The following is a 16,779-nucleotide window of genomic DNA, read 5'->3' as shown; positions in this document are numbered from 1 at the left end:
GCATTAAGAGATGGGGGTGAAAACTTTTGAATTTGAAGATCAGGATCAATTTAATTTATTTGCCTTCTGAGAAACATAGTATAGTGTCTTCTGTGGCTTCTGAAGGGCATTACTAAATAAAACAATTATGATATTTAGGCAAAATAAGAAAAATGTACACATCTTAATTCTGTTCAAAAGTTTTCACCCCAGCTCTTAATGCATAGTTTTTCCTTCCAGAGCATCAGTGAGTGTTTGAAGCTTCTGTAATAGTTGCATATGAGTCCCTCAGTTGTCCTCAGTGTGAAAAGATGGATCTCAAAATCATACAGTCTTTGTTGGAAAGGGTTCAAATACAAAAAATGCTGAAAAACCCCAAAATTTGTGTGACCTGAAGGATTTTTCTGAAGAACAGCGGACAGTTTAACTGTTCAGGACAAACAGGGGACTCATGAACAACTATCACTAATGAAAAAAAAACACAGATGTGGAGCATTCATGTAACAACAGTATTAAGAATAAAGTGTATTTAAACTTTTGATTACATTACGTAGTCACGCGTGATGTAGGTGGAAATACCAACCCAGTATTTACAAAGCGAGCGTGCAAAGAAAGTCAAACGCCTTTTACAAAAAAGGTAAAACAATTTTAAAGTTGGAGGAGAAATTGAGATGGGCTTTTCGCCCTAGCCTACCTTTTTGAACCAAAGTACACAGATGAAAAAGTTAAGAAGTGTAAAGTAAAAGTTATTTTTTCGAAAATGACCAATCATTTTGCAAGATAAAACCCTTATTCTTCGTCTGGGGTCATGTAGAGCCCTTTGAAGCTGCACTGAAACTGCAATTTGGACCTTCAACCCATTGACCCCCATTGAAGTCCACTATATGGAGACAATTCTTACATGTTTTTCTCAAAAACCTTAATTTCTTTTCGACTGAAGAAAGAAAGACATTGGAATGAAAGACATCTTGGATGACCTCAAATAAATTTCTATGTTAAATAAATGAAGTTTTTTTCTATTCTTTAATACATAAAAGTCACATGCTTCTTCAAAAGTCATAGATATGAACTGCAGTGAACTGCAGCAAAATTTGGCTTCTTTGGAGGAGGGGAAAACATACTTCCTGCTACTTCCAGCGTTGCTCCACTTTTTTTTTTCCCACTTTCCTCTCAGGAAGCGCTCCATCTGCCTTTGTGTGCGATGTGATGTGGGCCCCGGTGTTGAAACAGTGGTCCGCTCCGCTTGATTAGGCCAAACACACACTTGTGCGCATTCAAACTCATCATGCTTGCCTTGCATTATTATCATCATGCAAACACACAAACCAATTTACACTCTCAGTTCCTTTTTTCTCTCGCCCCACACGTTGACGCACACTCCAAACATAGTCACGCTCGGTTAATAAACAGACATACCATTTGTGGTCTGTCCCATGCGTGAATACACCATAAATGGTTGTAGAAGTACATACTCGCACACATCAGCGGTGACGCCTTTTCCGTATGCTGATAAATGATTCAACTGATGTTCAACTGACCTGTCCTTCATCACCTCTGTTGCTATGGCGATGACCCTCTAGTGTCAGGATGTGTCCCGTGATTGGAAGGGTGCCATCATGCACGTCCACAGTGCCATGTTTACATACCGCTTATGTATGGACAGTGTAACTAACAAAAAGATTTTGCAGCTGTCTTAAAGTTGTTTTGGTTTGACCAGACTTTTTCCTCTCTTGTTTTAGAATCATTCCATTCCAAAGGCCGCTGAAGTTCAAAGATCTGCTTCAGAAGGTGACAGAGGCCTTCGGCCAGCAAATGGACCTGTACTACACTGATAAAGAGGTGCTGCATTGATCCTAGTAGCTTTTTGTAATTTTTTCGTATTAATAAGTCAATATATATCAGTCAGGACAATAAATCGGCCCATATTTAGTCATTTTGGGATTATCTGCATCAGCCAAAAACTGATGTTTTTCACTTCCAAAATTCACAATTTTTTCATAATACAGATCATTTTCTGTTTTTCCAATTACTGGTTAGTGAATTTTGAGTAAATATGGTAAATATTTGTAAAAAAAAATTAAAAAAAATAAATTAATAATAATAATAATAAATTATTTAAAAACTATTTTTCTTTTTTATCATTGCATTTAATTATATACAATTTTAGGAGCTCAATACATTTATGATGAATTTATTTACTAATTTGTCAGTGAATGATACAGATAATTTTCAGTTTTTCCAATTTCCGTCTAGTGAATGTTGAGTAAATATGGCAAGTATTCCTAAAGATTTTTTTAATAAATATATTAATTAATTTAAAAATTATTTTTGATTATAATTCCATTTTATTATATACAATTTTAGGATCACAACAAATTTACAATGAATTTATGATCAATATATTCACTAATTTTCAGTTTTTTTCCAATTTCCGTTTAGTGAATTTTGAGTAAATATGAATTTTTTTTTGTAAAAATAAATAAATAAATGTAATTAATTTAAAACTGTTTTTCCTTATAATTGCATTTTATTATATACAATTTTAGGACCATGACAAATTTACAGTGAATTTAAGATAAATGTATTCACTAATTTGTCCGCGAATAATACAGATAATTTTCTGTTTTCCATTTTTTTTTTACATTTTGAGTAAGTATGGTAAATATATGTAAAAAAAAAAAAAAAAAAAAAAATTAATAAAAAATAAATTACTTTTTTAAATTAATTTTTATTTATTTATTTTATTACATTTATTTTTTTTAATTAATAATATTTCTCAGCAATTAAATTGATTGAATGTGGCTGTAAGCAAAAATATGTTACAAAAGATTTCTATTTCACATAAATGCTGTTCTTATAAACTTTCTGTTCATCAAAGAATCCAGAAAAATGCATCAATAGTTCCATAAAAATATTAAGCAATACAACAGTTTTCAACATTGATACTAAGAAATATTTCTTTAGTATTAAATCAGTGATTTCTGAAAAATCATGTGACACTGAAACCTGGAAATAAATGACATCTAAATAGGAAAAAATCTAAATAGGAAACAGGTATGTCAAATCTTAATGATACTGCATTTCACAATATTACTATTTTTACTGTATTTTTATCAAATAAATGCAGACTTGGTGAGCAAAAATGACTTCTAAACATTTAACAAATTCTAACCTTCAAATGATAGTGTAATGAAAATTAGTTAAATTATAAAAGAATGCAATCTGGGAACAGATTTAATATTAATTTATATTAATTTTATGCTTTTTACCTGACCTTTGTCTCAAGATGTCGGTTTTGACACTCTGTATCAATTACTTTTCAGTTACTTGTAATCAGATTAGCATGTGTACTTTGCAGTAAGTATCTGTGCATTTCATTTATGTCTCGTTTTTAAACTCTGAATATTATTAATGATATGTCTGGTCTTAGATGTTGGTGGCTCTGAAGTGTCAGGAGGATCTGGACCGAGCAATTCAGGGATTGAACTCCAGCTCTGGAATGAACAACCTACTGCGAGTGATTCTGAAAACACCTCCCAACAACCAAGTGAGTCCAAGCCAAAACAAAGCAAAGCGACCCAAACTAAACCCAAACCAAAGCCAAAACCAAAACAACATCTAAACCCAAAAGGAAACCCTAACCCGTGCATGAACCAGTTCTCAGACCACAAGAGTACAACCACACATCCTTTACTCTTAAGACCTTTGTATCATTCAGTTAAAATAAAGAATATATATATATAGAAGTCAAAAGTTTACATACACCTTGCAGAATCTGCAAAATGTTAATTATTTGATCAAAATAAGAGGGATTATAAAAAATGCATGTTTTTTTTAAGTACTGACCTGAATAAGATATTTCACATAAAGGATGTTTACATATAGTCCACAAGAGAAAATAATAGTTACATTTATAAAAATAAATTAACCCTGTTCAAAAGTTTACATACACTTGTTTGTCGTGAGGGGTTAAACTGTCCACCGTTCCTCAGAAATGCCCATTTTTGTGTATTTGAACCTTTTCCAACAATGACTGTTTGATTTTGAGATCCATCTTTTCACACTAAGGACAACTGAGGGACTCATATGCAACTATTACAGAAGGTTCAAAAGTTCACTGATGCCTCAGAAGGAAACACAATGCATTAAGAGCGGGGGTGAAAACTTTTGAACAGAAAAAAGATGTGCACATTTTTCTTTTTTTGCCTAAATATCATATTTTTTTTTATTTAGTACTGTCCTTCAGAAGCTACAGAATATGATTATATGTTCCCCAGAAGACAAAATAAGTTAAATTCACTCATAGTTTTCACAGAATTTCTCATATATATCTTTTTCACCACAGTTCCTTCAGGTGAGCGGCCAAGACAAGCAGAGCGAGATGAGGTCATCCAGGTCCCTGGGAGATCTCAAAGCCTCGGTTCTCAAAGGCTCTGAACGAGTGCGCAAACACTCTACAGGTGCGTCACGCTGGCTCTCACACACACCCCTAACACACACACACAGCAGTCAAAACGGCAGTATATAATGGCTTTATCATATGCTTTGTTTGCACTTTCTCTATCAAGCCTGGAGAATGGCATCAAAGAGCGCAGTGACGTTAGAGAAAGCCTGGAAAAGTAATTTAGGATGTTTTGAATGGCAGAGGAGTGGATTAAAATCATTGGTTTGATACCGCTTCCCTGTGCGACTGCATTTACATAATATTTGACTAGTTGGAATCAGTTCACTTGAAATGCACGTACTAAATAAACAGTTTACTTGAATAAACATTCTGGAATATCATTGTAGGTGCTTGTTTACATGTCAATCAGGTAGAATGCTCTTTTTCAGAGACATTACATTTGTATTTTTGTGCCTCCCGGTGGATTTAGTACTGGTCTAGACCGCTAAATATCTTTATACTTCAACATAGTAATGGAGTATTAGTCTGAAATTAGTCCGTTTTAATTTGTATAGACTCTCTTTAAATGCTTAAATTAAAAAAATAAATTTTAATTAATACATTTTATTTAAAAAAATATTTATTTATTTATTCCAGAAATACTGTGTTGTGTATTTACATTTTTCTGGTAAATAAATTCTGGTAAATAATTTTACTTTAACTTAAAATAACTTTTTTCATCTAGTACTATCACTTCATTAAGTAATATATTTCTGTCACAATTTATTCAATTTAAACCAACCTTTTATTTTGACGGGTTGCTGTGAGGACCTTTTTTTTTAATATGATTTGAATATGATATGACGATAGATTTTCTCAAAAAGAAATGGTAAAATGCTCACAAGGTGACTCTCAAAGCAGTTCTAGAGATTGTTTATGTTCATGACTCTTATTTTGAGGCGGCAGAGACTAAAAACACAGTGAGCATCGAGTGCTTCAGTATGTGTGTATTAAACGTAGTAGTAAAAATGATTTGTTTTTAAATAGTGTTTTTGGCAGCTTAATTTTACAGACACTAGGTTATATTGTGTTTTGATTTAAGTGTACTCACCTACTTTTGATATATTCATCCAAAATTTGGCAAATCCATGAGATTCTGCATTATATTTCTATTTTTATGACTGGATTCCACAAGTCCTTCTGCGTTTCTGCAGTCTATGAAATGTACGTTTATGCAAATTCTTGCAGAAAACTGATGACAGAAGTCTGTCAGAAGTCATATTTGACTGATGTAGATTTTAGGACACCTTGAGGACAATCAAGGCTGTCTCGAGTTTAATTCAGGCTTTGTTAGGAGCCACATTTTGTCATTTAATTGTCAGTTTAAGATGGTTGAGCAAAAACTAGTGGAACGAGTTTGTAATGTTTGAAAAGGCATCTCTCAAAGCTTTTTGCTCTGTCAGCATAATTCGTATCAGTGAATTCGTATTCATACACCACCAGTGACTGAACAGCAGTGACATAAAACATGTTTGTTGCTTTCAGTTTCATATGTTAAGTGTTTTAAATCTGGCAGCATGGTTTTCATCAGGTAATATTAATTAGATGTAGGTATAATCGCGTCATTAACACATCATTCAGCAGCTTATAAACAGTGATAGAAGTACAGTTTATAACATGAATACTATACAAAACAAGAACGAGTGTCATCTCCAAATATAGCGAAGCATTTTTCAGAGATAGAGAGCTCAGTGACGCACTCGCTTTCTCACCATCTCACATTTTTTTCTGTTGTTTGGCACCATCGCTTTGTTTTCACACCTGAGGACGAGACGAGAGAGAGGAGATAGCTCGCTTCCCGTTGCATACTGAATGATGGCAGTTGTAGGTTTTTGCTGGCTGAATGTCAAGGATGTATTTTTACAGATTTCAGTATGTCAGAGCAGTCAGCATTTGTCATTATAATGGGGTGAAGGAGAAATGCTTGTGCACTGCATACATACATAGCAGTTTTGTGTGATGTTTTGCAGTGGGTTTGTATGATGTTATGCAGTCATATACAGGTAAAAGAAAATGTAAATGGATATAGAAATGAGAGCGATAGTCCCCATCCTTGCTCTTATAATTAAGGGTTCAAGTGTGTAACGCTGAAACCCTATTGTAATTGTCAGAATGGCCAAGGATCAGCAATCTCCATGTAAAACTGATCATGCAGACCAAACCGAAAGTCGTAGAGACTTGAAACTTTGAGGAATGGTAGTACTCATACCTCCAACAACGTCACCAAGGCTCATCCCAGTCGGCCTGACAGAGGCGCTACAGCGAACAAAAATACAAAGTCGCTCATAACTTCTAAACCGTCAATCGCAGACTCAAGTGTCTTATGTCATTGGAATCCTTGTTACAAAATGCATGCCTCAGATTCGATCATAACCCTGGCGAAATTTTAAGTTATTTCGGATTTTTTTTTTTTTAACTACTTTTGCAAACTAGTCTTGGGTTTTTCGTCTGATCTGAGCCAAACCAGTGCAGCAAGATTTTCTGGAGAGTGAATATCAATAATTTACTTTCGACTCATCATCGCAAAGGGCCAAATGCCAAAATGCAGAATGAGATTTCTTGGCCAAACTCTGAACACTTGTGTAAGAGCTCAATCTTAGGTCACAGGACAAAAATCGCGAAGCTTGGCCAAAAGACCTGGCTAAAAGAGGAAAAAATCATAAAAATAGCTATGCCTACACAACCATTTGTCCTATTAACATGAAAATCGCTGAAAACTGTCTTGGTCCAATGTGCCACAAGACATTTGCGTATCTAAAAAAACATGTCCGCATTGGCCAATGAAGTTTGAGCACCTATTAGACAAGGTTAACAGAGGCAAATCGGAGCGAAACTCGTCCTTTGACTCACGGCCCTAAAGGTCTGTGAGAAATTTGAAAGAAATCGGCCTCTGAGGGCGATATCACATTTTTGTAAGGGAGTAAACGATTGTGCATTGCGTGGTTTTTCACACATACATGTAATATTCATATCATGTGACAAAACTCATTTTCGACAACTTTGCCTCTAGAACCACTGCTGTCAATCAAATCGTTTGTTAAATGATTGAGAAAATGTAAAAAAACAAAACTACTTTTGCGTACTAGTCTTAGGTTCTTTGCTCAATCTGGAAAAAACACTGTAGTACAATTCTCTGCCCTCTCTAGGTCAATAATTATGAAAATAATGTTAAAATAATTTGTCCTATCAACATGAAAATCACTTGGCATGGTCTTGGTCCAAAGTGCCACAAATGTCTATAAGGACATTTGCGTATCTCAAAAAACATGTCCGCCATTGGCCAATGAAGTTTGAGCACCTATTAGACAAGGTTAACAGAGGCCGATCGGAACGAAACATGGTCTGTTTGACTCATGGCCCCAAAGGTCTGTGAGAAATTTGAAAGAAATCGGCCACTGAGGGCGATATTAAATTTTTTGAAGGGCGTAAATGATTGTGCATTGCGTAGTTTTTCACACATACACACGATATTCATATCATATGACAGAACTCCTCATTCTGGAGAACTCTACTTTCTACATTCATACTACTTTTGAATACTAGTCTTAGGTTCTATGCTCAATCTGGAAAAAAAAAAAACACTGCAGTACAATTCTCTGGACCCTCTAGGTCAATAATTATGAAAATAAGGTTAAAATCATTTGTCTCATCAAAATGAAAATCACTAAGCATGGTCTTGGTCCAAAGTGCCACGAGTGTCTATAAGGACATTTGCGTATCTCAAGAAAACATGGACGCCATTGGCCGATGAAATTTGAGCACCTATTAGACAAGGTTAACGGAGGCCGATCAGAACGAAACTCTGCCTGTTTGACTCACAACCGTAAAGGTCTGTGAAAAATTTGAAAGAAATCAGCCACTAAGGGGGCAATATCACAGTTTTCATTGCACATCCAAGCGTGTTTTTTAACACATACACGTGATATTCAAATCATAAAATAGAATTCCTCATTCTGGACTGAACTTTGCCTCTAGAACCACTGCTGCCAGTCAAACCGTTTGTTAAATGATTTTGAGAAGATGTAAAAAACTACTTTTGCAAACTAGTCCTAGGTTTTTTGCTCAATTTGAAAAAAAAAAAAAAAACACTGTAGTACAATTTTCTGAACTCTCTAGGTCAATAATTATCAATAGATTTTAAATGTACCCTTTGGAAAGCTATAACAGGGTCGTTTAGAAAAGGGGCCTGTCCAAATTTACCTAAAATTATGGCCTTCCAAATTTTACCTCAAAATGTTCCAAAACCTGGTGAGCACATGCGACAGGTAATTCTAAACAAGCATGCAAAGGTTTAAGGAGATCAGACCACAGCTGGCGATATAGCAGTCATAAACGTTAAAAAACATCCTTTTTTGACGGTAAATTACCTGGATTTGCCAAAAACTTAATTGAGGTGGTTACAGTCTTACTAAATAATGTTTCAAAATGTGCTTAAATGCCTTAAAGCGCTTGAACCCAGGTAATCGCTGCTTGCAGCTATATTTGTTATTGCCTTTCTTTTTCATTAAACTCCTCACTCTGTATTCATCCTCCATTAGCACTGTCTTCAATTCTCTCTATCAGCTCTGTTTTGTCTTTTCCTCTCACATTCTGCTCACATGTACCTGTCACTCACACCACGCTTCCATCCCAGTCATTATTCACATCAGTCTGCTCGACTTCTTTTTGTTTCTGGCATCCTGCCCTCTGTTATTAGTTGCTTAGTAGACTTTTTTTTTTGCATCAGACTGCGTGATGTGTCACGCTAACCTCACTCCGTCTGTCTGCAGGATCTCTGAACACGGGCCGCACCTCACCCCCTCCGGGCAGCGTACCAGAAGAACAACAGCAGATCGCTCGGCAGGGGTCCTACACCAGCATCCACAGTGAAGGAGAGTTCATCCCAGAAACACTCGACTCCAATGTAAGCGTTAGTTTGGAGCTGTAGATTAAAGTTACATGAAGACTTTCAGCAATGATTCCCATTTTTCACCCAGAAATAGAAATAGTTCACCCAGAAAGGAAAATTCTGTCATTAACTGCTCACCCTCATGTTGTTCCAAACCTGTAAGATCTTCGTTCATCTTCTGAACACGAATAAGGTATTTTTGATTAAATCAGAGAGCTTACTACCTTGAGGTCGCAAGGACATCGATAAAATAGTCCATGTTACATCAGTGGTTAAACCTTAATTTTATGAAGCAACGAGAATACTTTTTGTGACTTTATTCAACAATTTCTTCAATTGTTTAATTTAATAATCTAAATAATAATAAACATCCTGGGTGAACAAAATGTGAAAAGTCCAGTGAAAAGAAACAATACTGAGTTTTTATGGTCTCTCATGTTCTTTTGCCCTGTACTTTGACTTATATAAAGTGTTCAAGATGTCACTGTTCTGTGCACTTTATAACAGTCTGGGCAAAAGGAAGCTCGGACATATTATGGGCATTGGCTCATGGAAAATCTTACGTCAGTCTTGTTGAGGGCTAAGGTTCAGATGCACAAACTATAATGAAAAATGTAATGCTATGAAATGATGTCATTTATTTTTTGCCTGTAGATTATGGAGCCGTTCGGCAGTGCGAATGGGTCGCTTTCCAGCAGCTGTCAGTCACTGGACCAAGCACTGGACAGGTGGGCCAAACACTTTTTTTATGAACTTGTGTGTATTAGGGATGTTTTTTCAAAAGACCAGCCTGCTAATTGGGTTTTAAGGAAGCCTGGTATTTACATTCTGCAGATGCTTTAATCCAAAGTGACTCACAAATGAGACATATCACAAGTAATTTATCATACAAGAGCCAGCGATACTTGCAGTAATGCGGTGGCACGTTTCAGAAACAGTTAGACGGTACACTGCAGATTGAAACAGAAAATGCGTTGGTTTGGAAAGTTTAATTTTCATTAACTTGAAACATCTTAAATCTGTCTGTGAATGAATGGCTAGAGTGATGGGATGATTTTTTTTTTTTTTTCCAATTCCTTTTGTTGATTTTTTTTGTATTTTATTTTTTGTCTTTTCCTATTTTCTTGTTTTTTTAATGTTTTAAGCAAAACATTTTTTACTGCCAGACAGTGTTGTTGTTATTAAGTAGAAACTAAATCTAAGATTAAAAATAATTATCTGAATCATTAATTGAAATAAAGCTGAAATAAAATATGAATATTAAAAATTCCATAGTATAATAAACTGAAATACTAAAATGAGTACAACAGACATAAAAAATAAGTTAGTTATAAAGAAATATAAAAAATCAACAACTTATAAAAATGCCAAAAGCAAATAACAAAATTACTAAAACTTAAACAAAAAATTAAATAAAAATTGAAAAATGTAATTAAAATATGATTAAACAGTATTGTAGACTATAAATAATACTAAAATATTTTTCTTCCTAAGTTAGTGTGCAAACTGATATCATTTAATTGGCAAATTTAAATGTCGCGTGTTTTCTGGTGCCATTAATAAAATAATGTTATGAAATATTGTAAAATATAAAATGTTGTGTTTATAATACTAAACAGAAATTAGTTATTTGGATTTTTATTTCAGCTTAGCTTATTGGAGTCATGAAAATGTTATTGTTTTATGTTTTATTGTTATTTACACTACGAGTCAAAAGTTTTTGAACAGTAAGATTTTTAATGTTTTTTAAGAAGTCTCTTTTAAGAAGTCTCTTCTGTTCACCAATCCTGCATTTATTTGATCCAAAGTACAGAAAAAACAATACAGTTCTGAAATATTTTTACTATTTAAAATAACTGCTCCTAAATCCTAAATTAAAAAAGATCCTAAATTAAAAAAGATCCTAAATTAAAAAATTCTGTAGTATAATAAACTGAAATACTAAAATGACTAAAACAGAAACAAAAATAAGTTAAAGCTACAAAGAAATATAAAAAACTACAACAAAAGCACATAAAAAAATTGCTAAAACTTAAAAATTATTTTGGATTTTTATTTCAGTTTAGCTTATCGGAGTCATGAAAATGTATTTTAGTTTAGTGCTGGTTTTTCTAAATTTTATTTATTTTTATTATTATTTTCAGCATCATTACTCCGCTCTTCAGTGTCACATGATCCTTCAGAAATCATTGTAATATGCTGATTTGTTGTTCAAGAAGCATTAATTATTATTATTATGAATATTATTATTATTTAGCAATATTTAAGACAGCCGAGTAAATTTTTTTTAGGATTCTTTGATAAAAAGAAAGATCCAAAGATCCGCATTTATGTAAAATATAAAGCTTTTGTAACATTATACACTATAGCATTCAAAAGCTTGGAGTCAGTATAATTTATTTATTTATTTTGATTTTTTTTGGGGAGGGGGGGGGTATAAAAATTAATACTTTTATTTAGCAAGGATGCTTTAAAGTAATCAAAAATCATGATAAAGACATTTGTAATGTTACAAAATGAACTTTCTATTCATCAAGTAAATGAGAAAAAATCTACTCAGCTGTTTACAACATAGTAATAATAATAATAAATGTTTTTTGAGCAGCAAATCAGAATATTAGAATTTCTGATGGATCATGTGACGCTAAAAATTCAGCTTTTAAATCAAAGAAATAAATTACATTTTAAAATATATTCAAATAGAAAACATTTTAAAATGTTTTTAAATAGTAAAAATATTTCAAAATGTTACTGTTTTTGCTGTACTTTGGATCAAATAAATGCAGGCTTGATAAGCAGAAGAGACTTCTCTAAAAAAACAAAGAATTTTACTGTTTAAAAACTTTTGACTGGTAGTGTAACTTTTTCAGTATTTAGCTACTAAAAATATCAAAACTAAACAAAACAATAAAAAAATAGCCTTACTGTTCGACTAGTTGTCAGGCGTTGTTTTAAAAGCAGCAGAAATACAAAAGTCATGTTACTGAAATGTCATTTAGTATTATCACTACTAGATGAAATCAAACTAAAACTTTTTAAATAGTTCTAAATAGTCTCTGCATTTAAATAAAAGAATGTTTCTTTAATGTTCCGACAATTACTCACTTCACCTTTAATGAGTATATTATAATAATTACGGCTAAGGATATCTGATAAACGTAGCAGCTGCCCAGAGAGGAAATGGAATCAGGTCGTCACAAAGGCCAACCAGGAAGCTCTTGATGTCACCATGGCGACAGCTTGCTTATCTGGACGCCTGGATTCCACTGCTATCGCTCGCCACCTCTGCTCTGCTCTGCTCAGTGAACGAATGAGACTAAAAGAGAGAGAGAGTGGGCTGATCTCACCAATCTATTCTGCTTTCTGTTGCCTGTGTGCTATTGTTATAAAAAGAGCCAGTCAATAATGCAGTGTGAAAGAAAGAAAGAGTGCGAATGAAAGACAGGAAAGTGAGAAAGAGAGAGAGAGAGTGAGTGAGGGAAAGAGAAAGGAAAACCATGCTACCTGCACGAGCCTTATCTGGCTTTTAGCCCTCAGAACAATGGCAGGAAACAAGTGCATGGAAATTTTTCCCCTCATACGGGTGTGTGTGTGCCCATTATCCGGGGTCTCGCCGATCCCCCCGCTCCGTACTGACGTCACCGTCAGACAGGGATAACAGGGTCGGGGCAATAACAATCACTTTATGTCTCTCAGCACATTAACTCATGACTTTTTTGTTGTTGCCGTTGCCTAGAGTCAAATCTTAAAGGAATAGTTCAGCCAAAAATGCAAATTCTGTCATTAATTAATCACCCTTTGTTCATCCTCAGAACACAAATGAAGATATTTTTGATGAAATCCAAGAACTTTCTAACTTTCTAACTGACACGTTCAAGGCCCAGAAAGGTAGTAAGGACATCATTAAAATAGTCCATGTGGCATCAGTGGTTCAACCGTAATGTTATGAAGCTATGAGAATACTTTTTGTCCCCAAGAAAACAAAAAGTTATCCAACTCTGCCCCTTTAAACAGATAAAATCAAGTTCTTTTTGTCATTTCTTTCTTGTTGATTATCCTGTTTCACACTGAAATGCATATTATTCGCATAAAAAAGGGTTGCGCTTTGCTGATTTATGTCTAGTCGCACGTCTTGATTGGCAAAGGCGGGATCAGTGTCATTTTTGTGCATCGTCCTCGTGTTCTAGAGCCTCTTTGTTTTGTGAATCAATGCCAGCTACAGCTCGCATTGATTTAAACAAAAAATAACCTTTGCTGTCTAACTACCCACAGCTGAGCGAGTGATGGCAGATTGCATTTAGTCATTTGTTTGCCTGGAAAGTATGATTAATCTGTTTCTGAATCTGTTTTCTGCGTAACAGTAATTGAGGCATTACTGAGAACTCGAGAACACAAGAATGTACTTTTTTATGAAAGGAATTTTATGCTTTGTTGTGCAATTTAATTAAATGAAATCTCAAACTAAATGGCATTTAAAAAAATGACATAAAGGAATTTGGGAGAGCGGATGTAAAAGCATATAAAATTTAACTACAGATAGCAGAAATTCAATTTATTTTGTTTCAGTTTATTATCAGTATAATTTTTAAAGAATTCAAACTTCAGTTCTGAAATAAGTCTCTTTGCTCTCACTTTGCTCTCACTTTCACACGGAATAACTGATTACTAAAAAAATTGTACAATCTTAGTGACTCTAACTCTGCGAAATGTTAATTATTTTACCAAAATAAGAGGGATACAAAATGCATGTTATTTTTTATTTAGTAATGACCTGAATAAGATATTTCACATAAAAGGCGTTCACATATAGTCTACAAGAGAAAATAATAGTTAAAAATGTTCAAAAGTTGTTCAAAAGTTTACATACATTTGATTCTTAATACTGTGTTGTTACCTGAATGATCCACAGCGGTGTTTTGTTTGTTTGTTTAGTGATAGTTGTTCATGAGTCCTTTGTTTGTTCTGAACAGTTAAACTGCCCGCAGTTCTTCAGAAAAATCCTTCGGGTCCCACAAATTTTTTGGTTTATCAACATTTTTGTGTATTTGAACCCTTTCCAACAAAGACTACGTGATTTTGAGATCCATCTCTTCACACTGAACACAATTGAGGGACTCATATGCAACTATTACAGAAGGTTCAAACACTCACTGATGCTGCAGAACGAAACACGATGCATCACGAGCCGGGGGTGAAAACTTTTGAAAGGAATGAAGCTGTTTACATTTTTCTTATTTTGCCTAAATATCATATTTTCTGCTAATTTAGTACTGCCCTTCAGAAGCTACAGAAGATACTTACATGTTTACCACAAGATAAAGAAGTTAAATTTACCCTGATTTTCAAATTCAAAAAGTTTTCACCCCCGGCTCTTAATGCATCGTGTTTCCTTCTGAAGCATCAGTGAGCATTTGAACCTTCTGTAATAGTTGCATGAGTCCCTCAGTTGTCCTCAGTGTGAAAAGATGCATCTCAAAATCATACAGTCTTTGTTGGAAAGGGTTAAAATGCTAAAAAAAACATCATGAACAACTATCACTAAACAAAAACACAGCTGTGGATCATTTAGGTAACAACACAGTATTAGGAATCAAGTGTATGTAAACTTTTGAACAGGGTCTTTTTTTTTTATAAAGGTAGCTATTATTTTCTTTTGTGGACTATATGTAAACGTCTTTTATGTGAAATATCTTATTCAGGTCAGCACTAAATAAAATAATTAACATTTTGCAGATTCTGCAGGTGTGTGTAAACTTTTGACCTCAACTGTACTTCAAATGTGACCACCACATAAAAGCACAATGGCATATAAAGTGAAAATGTAGCATTATTTGTTTGAATTATTTTATTTTATTTTGAGCGTTTTAGATGCTGGCCTGCATATCACTTTTTGGGCTCACCGCATTGTCCACATTTAACTGACGCTTTCGCGCTATTCAAACGTTTACAAAACTCTAATGAATGGTCAGACGTTAGTATCTCGGGTCAGGTATCAGGTAAAGAAAATCTCAAGTCTCCATCCTGAATGTAACGACAGGTGGCAGGCGGTCACATTGGCACGTGGGGGACTGTGCCGTGCAGGAATGTAGGCCAGGCAGACGGTGCTGCCCAACCTCAGCACTGCACACAAGGGAAGTAACAAGCAAAAAATAACCCATCATCTCTCCTCCTTCTCTCTTTGTGTTTCCACAGCCCGCCATTCTCCCAGAACAACCGGGACAACAATTACCTGAACCTCAACTATGAATACAAAGGTGAGATTGGCATGTGCAAGTGAATATGGATTTGTGTCAGAGCTGTGGGCTTGTTTTAATGGTCTCTGCTCCATTATACAGCTGGTTCTCTATGACAGGGGCAAAGGTGCTTCCTTTGAGCTGTTGACTGTGGTCACTCTGTGTTGCTAATGGGGCGTCACGTCAAAACAAGACTGTATATTTGCAGTCCTGTTGAAGGTGGCTGTGATTGTACCTCTGTTCCCAAACATAGTGAGCTGTTTTGATGTTTACTGCCTAGATAGGCAGGTGTCTTCTAAGGGAGCGTCTTAACAGAAGTGGAACCTCATTAGTGACTGATTTTGGTGGCCTGTACAGGACTTCGTTTTTGAAGCGCATGGGAGATTTGAGGCAAAATTGATTTTAGTCATTGATTTCTGTGTCATTGATTTTGTGTATTTTATTTTGATTTATTTGTGTTAATATTTTCTGTGTTCGATTAAAATATATATATATAATAGTAGTTTGTACTTACGAATATTGCATTTTAATTAGATGTGTTTTTATAATTGTATTGTTTTATTATTTTTTCTTTATTGAATAGATTATTTTTAATTTTTTTAATTATCAAACATTTTACTTCATTCCACATTTTTGTTAATTTTTTGGTTGAAATTATAATCTTAAAGTTATAGTTACTATATCTTATGCCAATTTTTTGTATGTATATATATTTAATAATTAATAGCTTGTATAATTATTTATGGTTCTTAAAAATGTTTCTTTTGCATTTATGCAAATTGCATTTTAAATTTTTTTTTAATATTTGTTTTCAACACATTTATCTTGATTTAAGGAAATTTAGATATTTACACTATAAAATAAAGTAAAAATATTGACACATTTTTTTAATATATTATTATATATCCCATTGGCAATTGTTTTGAGCAACATTGAGTAACTTTGAACAACATTGAGTAACATTATATATAATATATATACATACTACATATACACTACTGGTCAAAAGTTTCGAATAATTTATTTGATCAAAAATAATGTGAAAATAGTGAAATATAAAATGTTTGTTGTCATTACATTTAACTTGGTTTAAGGATATTTAGATATTTATACTAGAAACAAAGACAAAATATTTATTAGGAAATAGATTAGTAATAGAACGGTCTAAAGTTGGAATAATTATTTTTATTTTTTTAATGTTTTAAAAATTATATTTTGCATTTATGCTACATTTA

General features: G+C 33.9%; 1 protein-coding gene across 1 annotated transcript in view; it reads left to right on the top strand.

Moving 5' to 3' along the window:
• Positions 1–15,660, top strand: part of LOC141300237 (mitogen-activated protein kinase kinase kinase 3-like) — a 76,857-nt gene extending 61,197 nt beyond the window's left edge. Inside the window, exons 6-12 of the mRNA XM_073830563.1 lie at positions 1,719–1,818; positions 3,410–3,526; positions 4,325–4,439; positions 9,193–9,326; positions 9,966–10,039; positions 15,504–15,565; positions 15,647–15,660. Coding sequence (XP_073686664.1) covers positions 1,719–1,818; positions 3,410–3,526; positions 4,325–4,439; positions 9,193–9,326; positions 9,966–10,039; positions 15,504–15,565; positions 15,647–15,660 — 616 coding nt within the window. The remainder of the gene's footprint in view (positions 1–1,718; positions 1,819–3,409; positions 3,527–4,324; positions 4,440–9,192; positions 9,327–9,965; positions 10,040–15,503; positions 15,566–15,646) is intronic.
• The last annotated feature ends 1,119 nt before the right edge of the window (positions 15,661–16,779 follow it).

Source organism: Garra rufa, chromosome 24 (assembly GCF_049309525.1).
Source record: "Garra rufa chromosome 24, GarRuf1.0, whole genome shotgun sequence".
Lineage (NCBI taxonomy): Eukaryota > Metazoa > Chordata > Actinopteri > Cypriniformes > Cyprinidae > Garra > Garra rufa.
The sequence above is the reverse complement of the archived record's forward strand: the minus strand, read 5'-3'. Positions and strand labels throughout refer to the sequence as shown.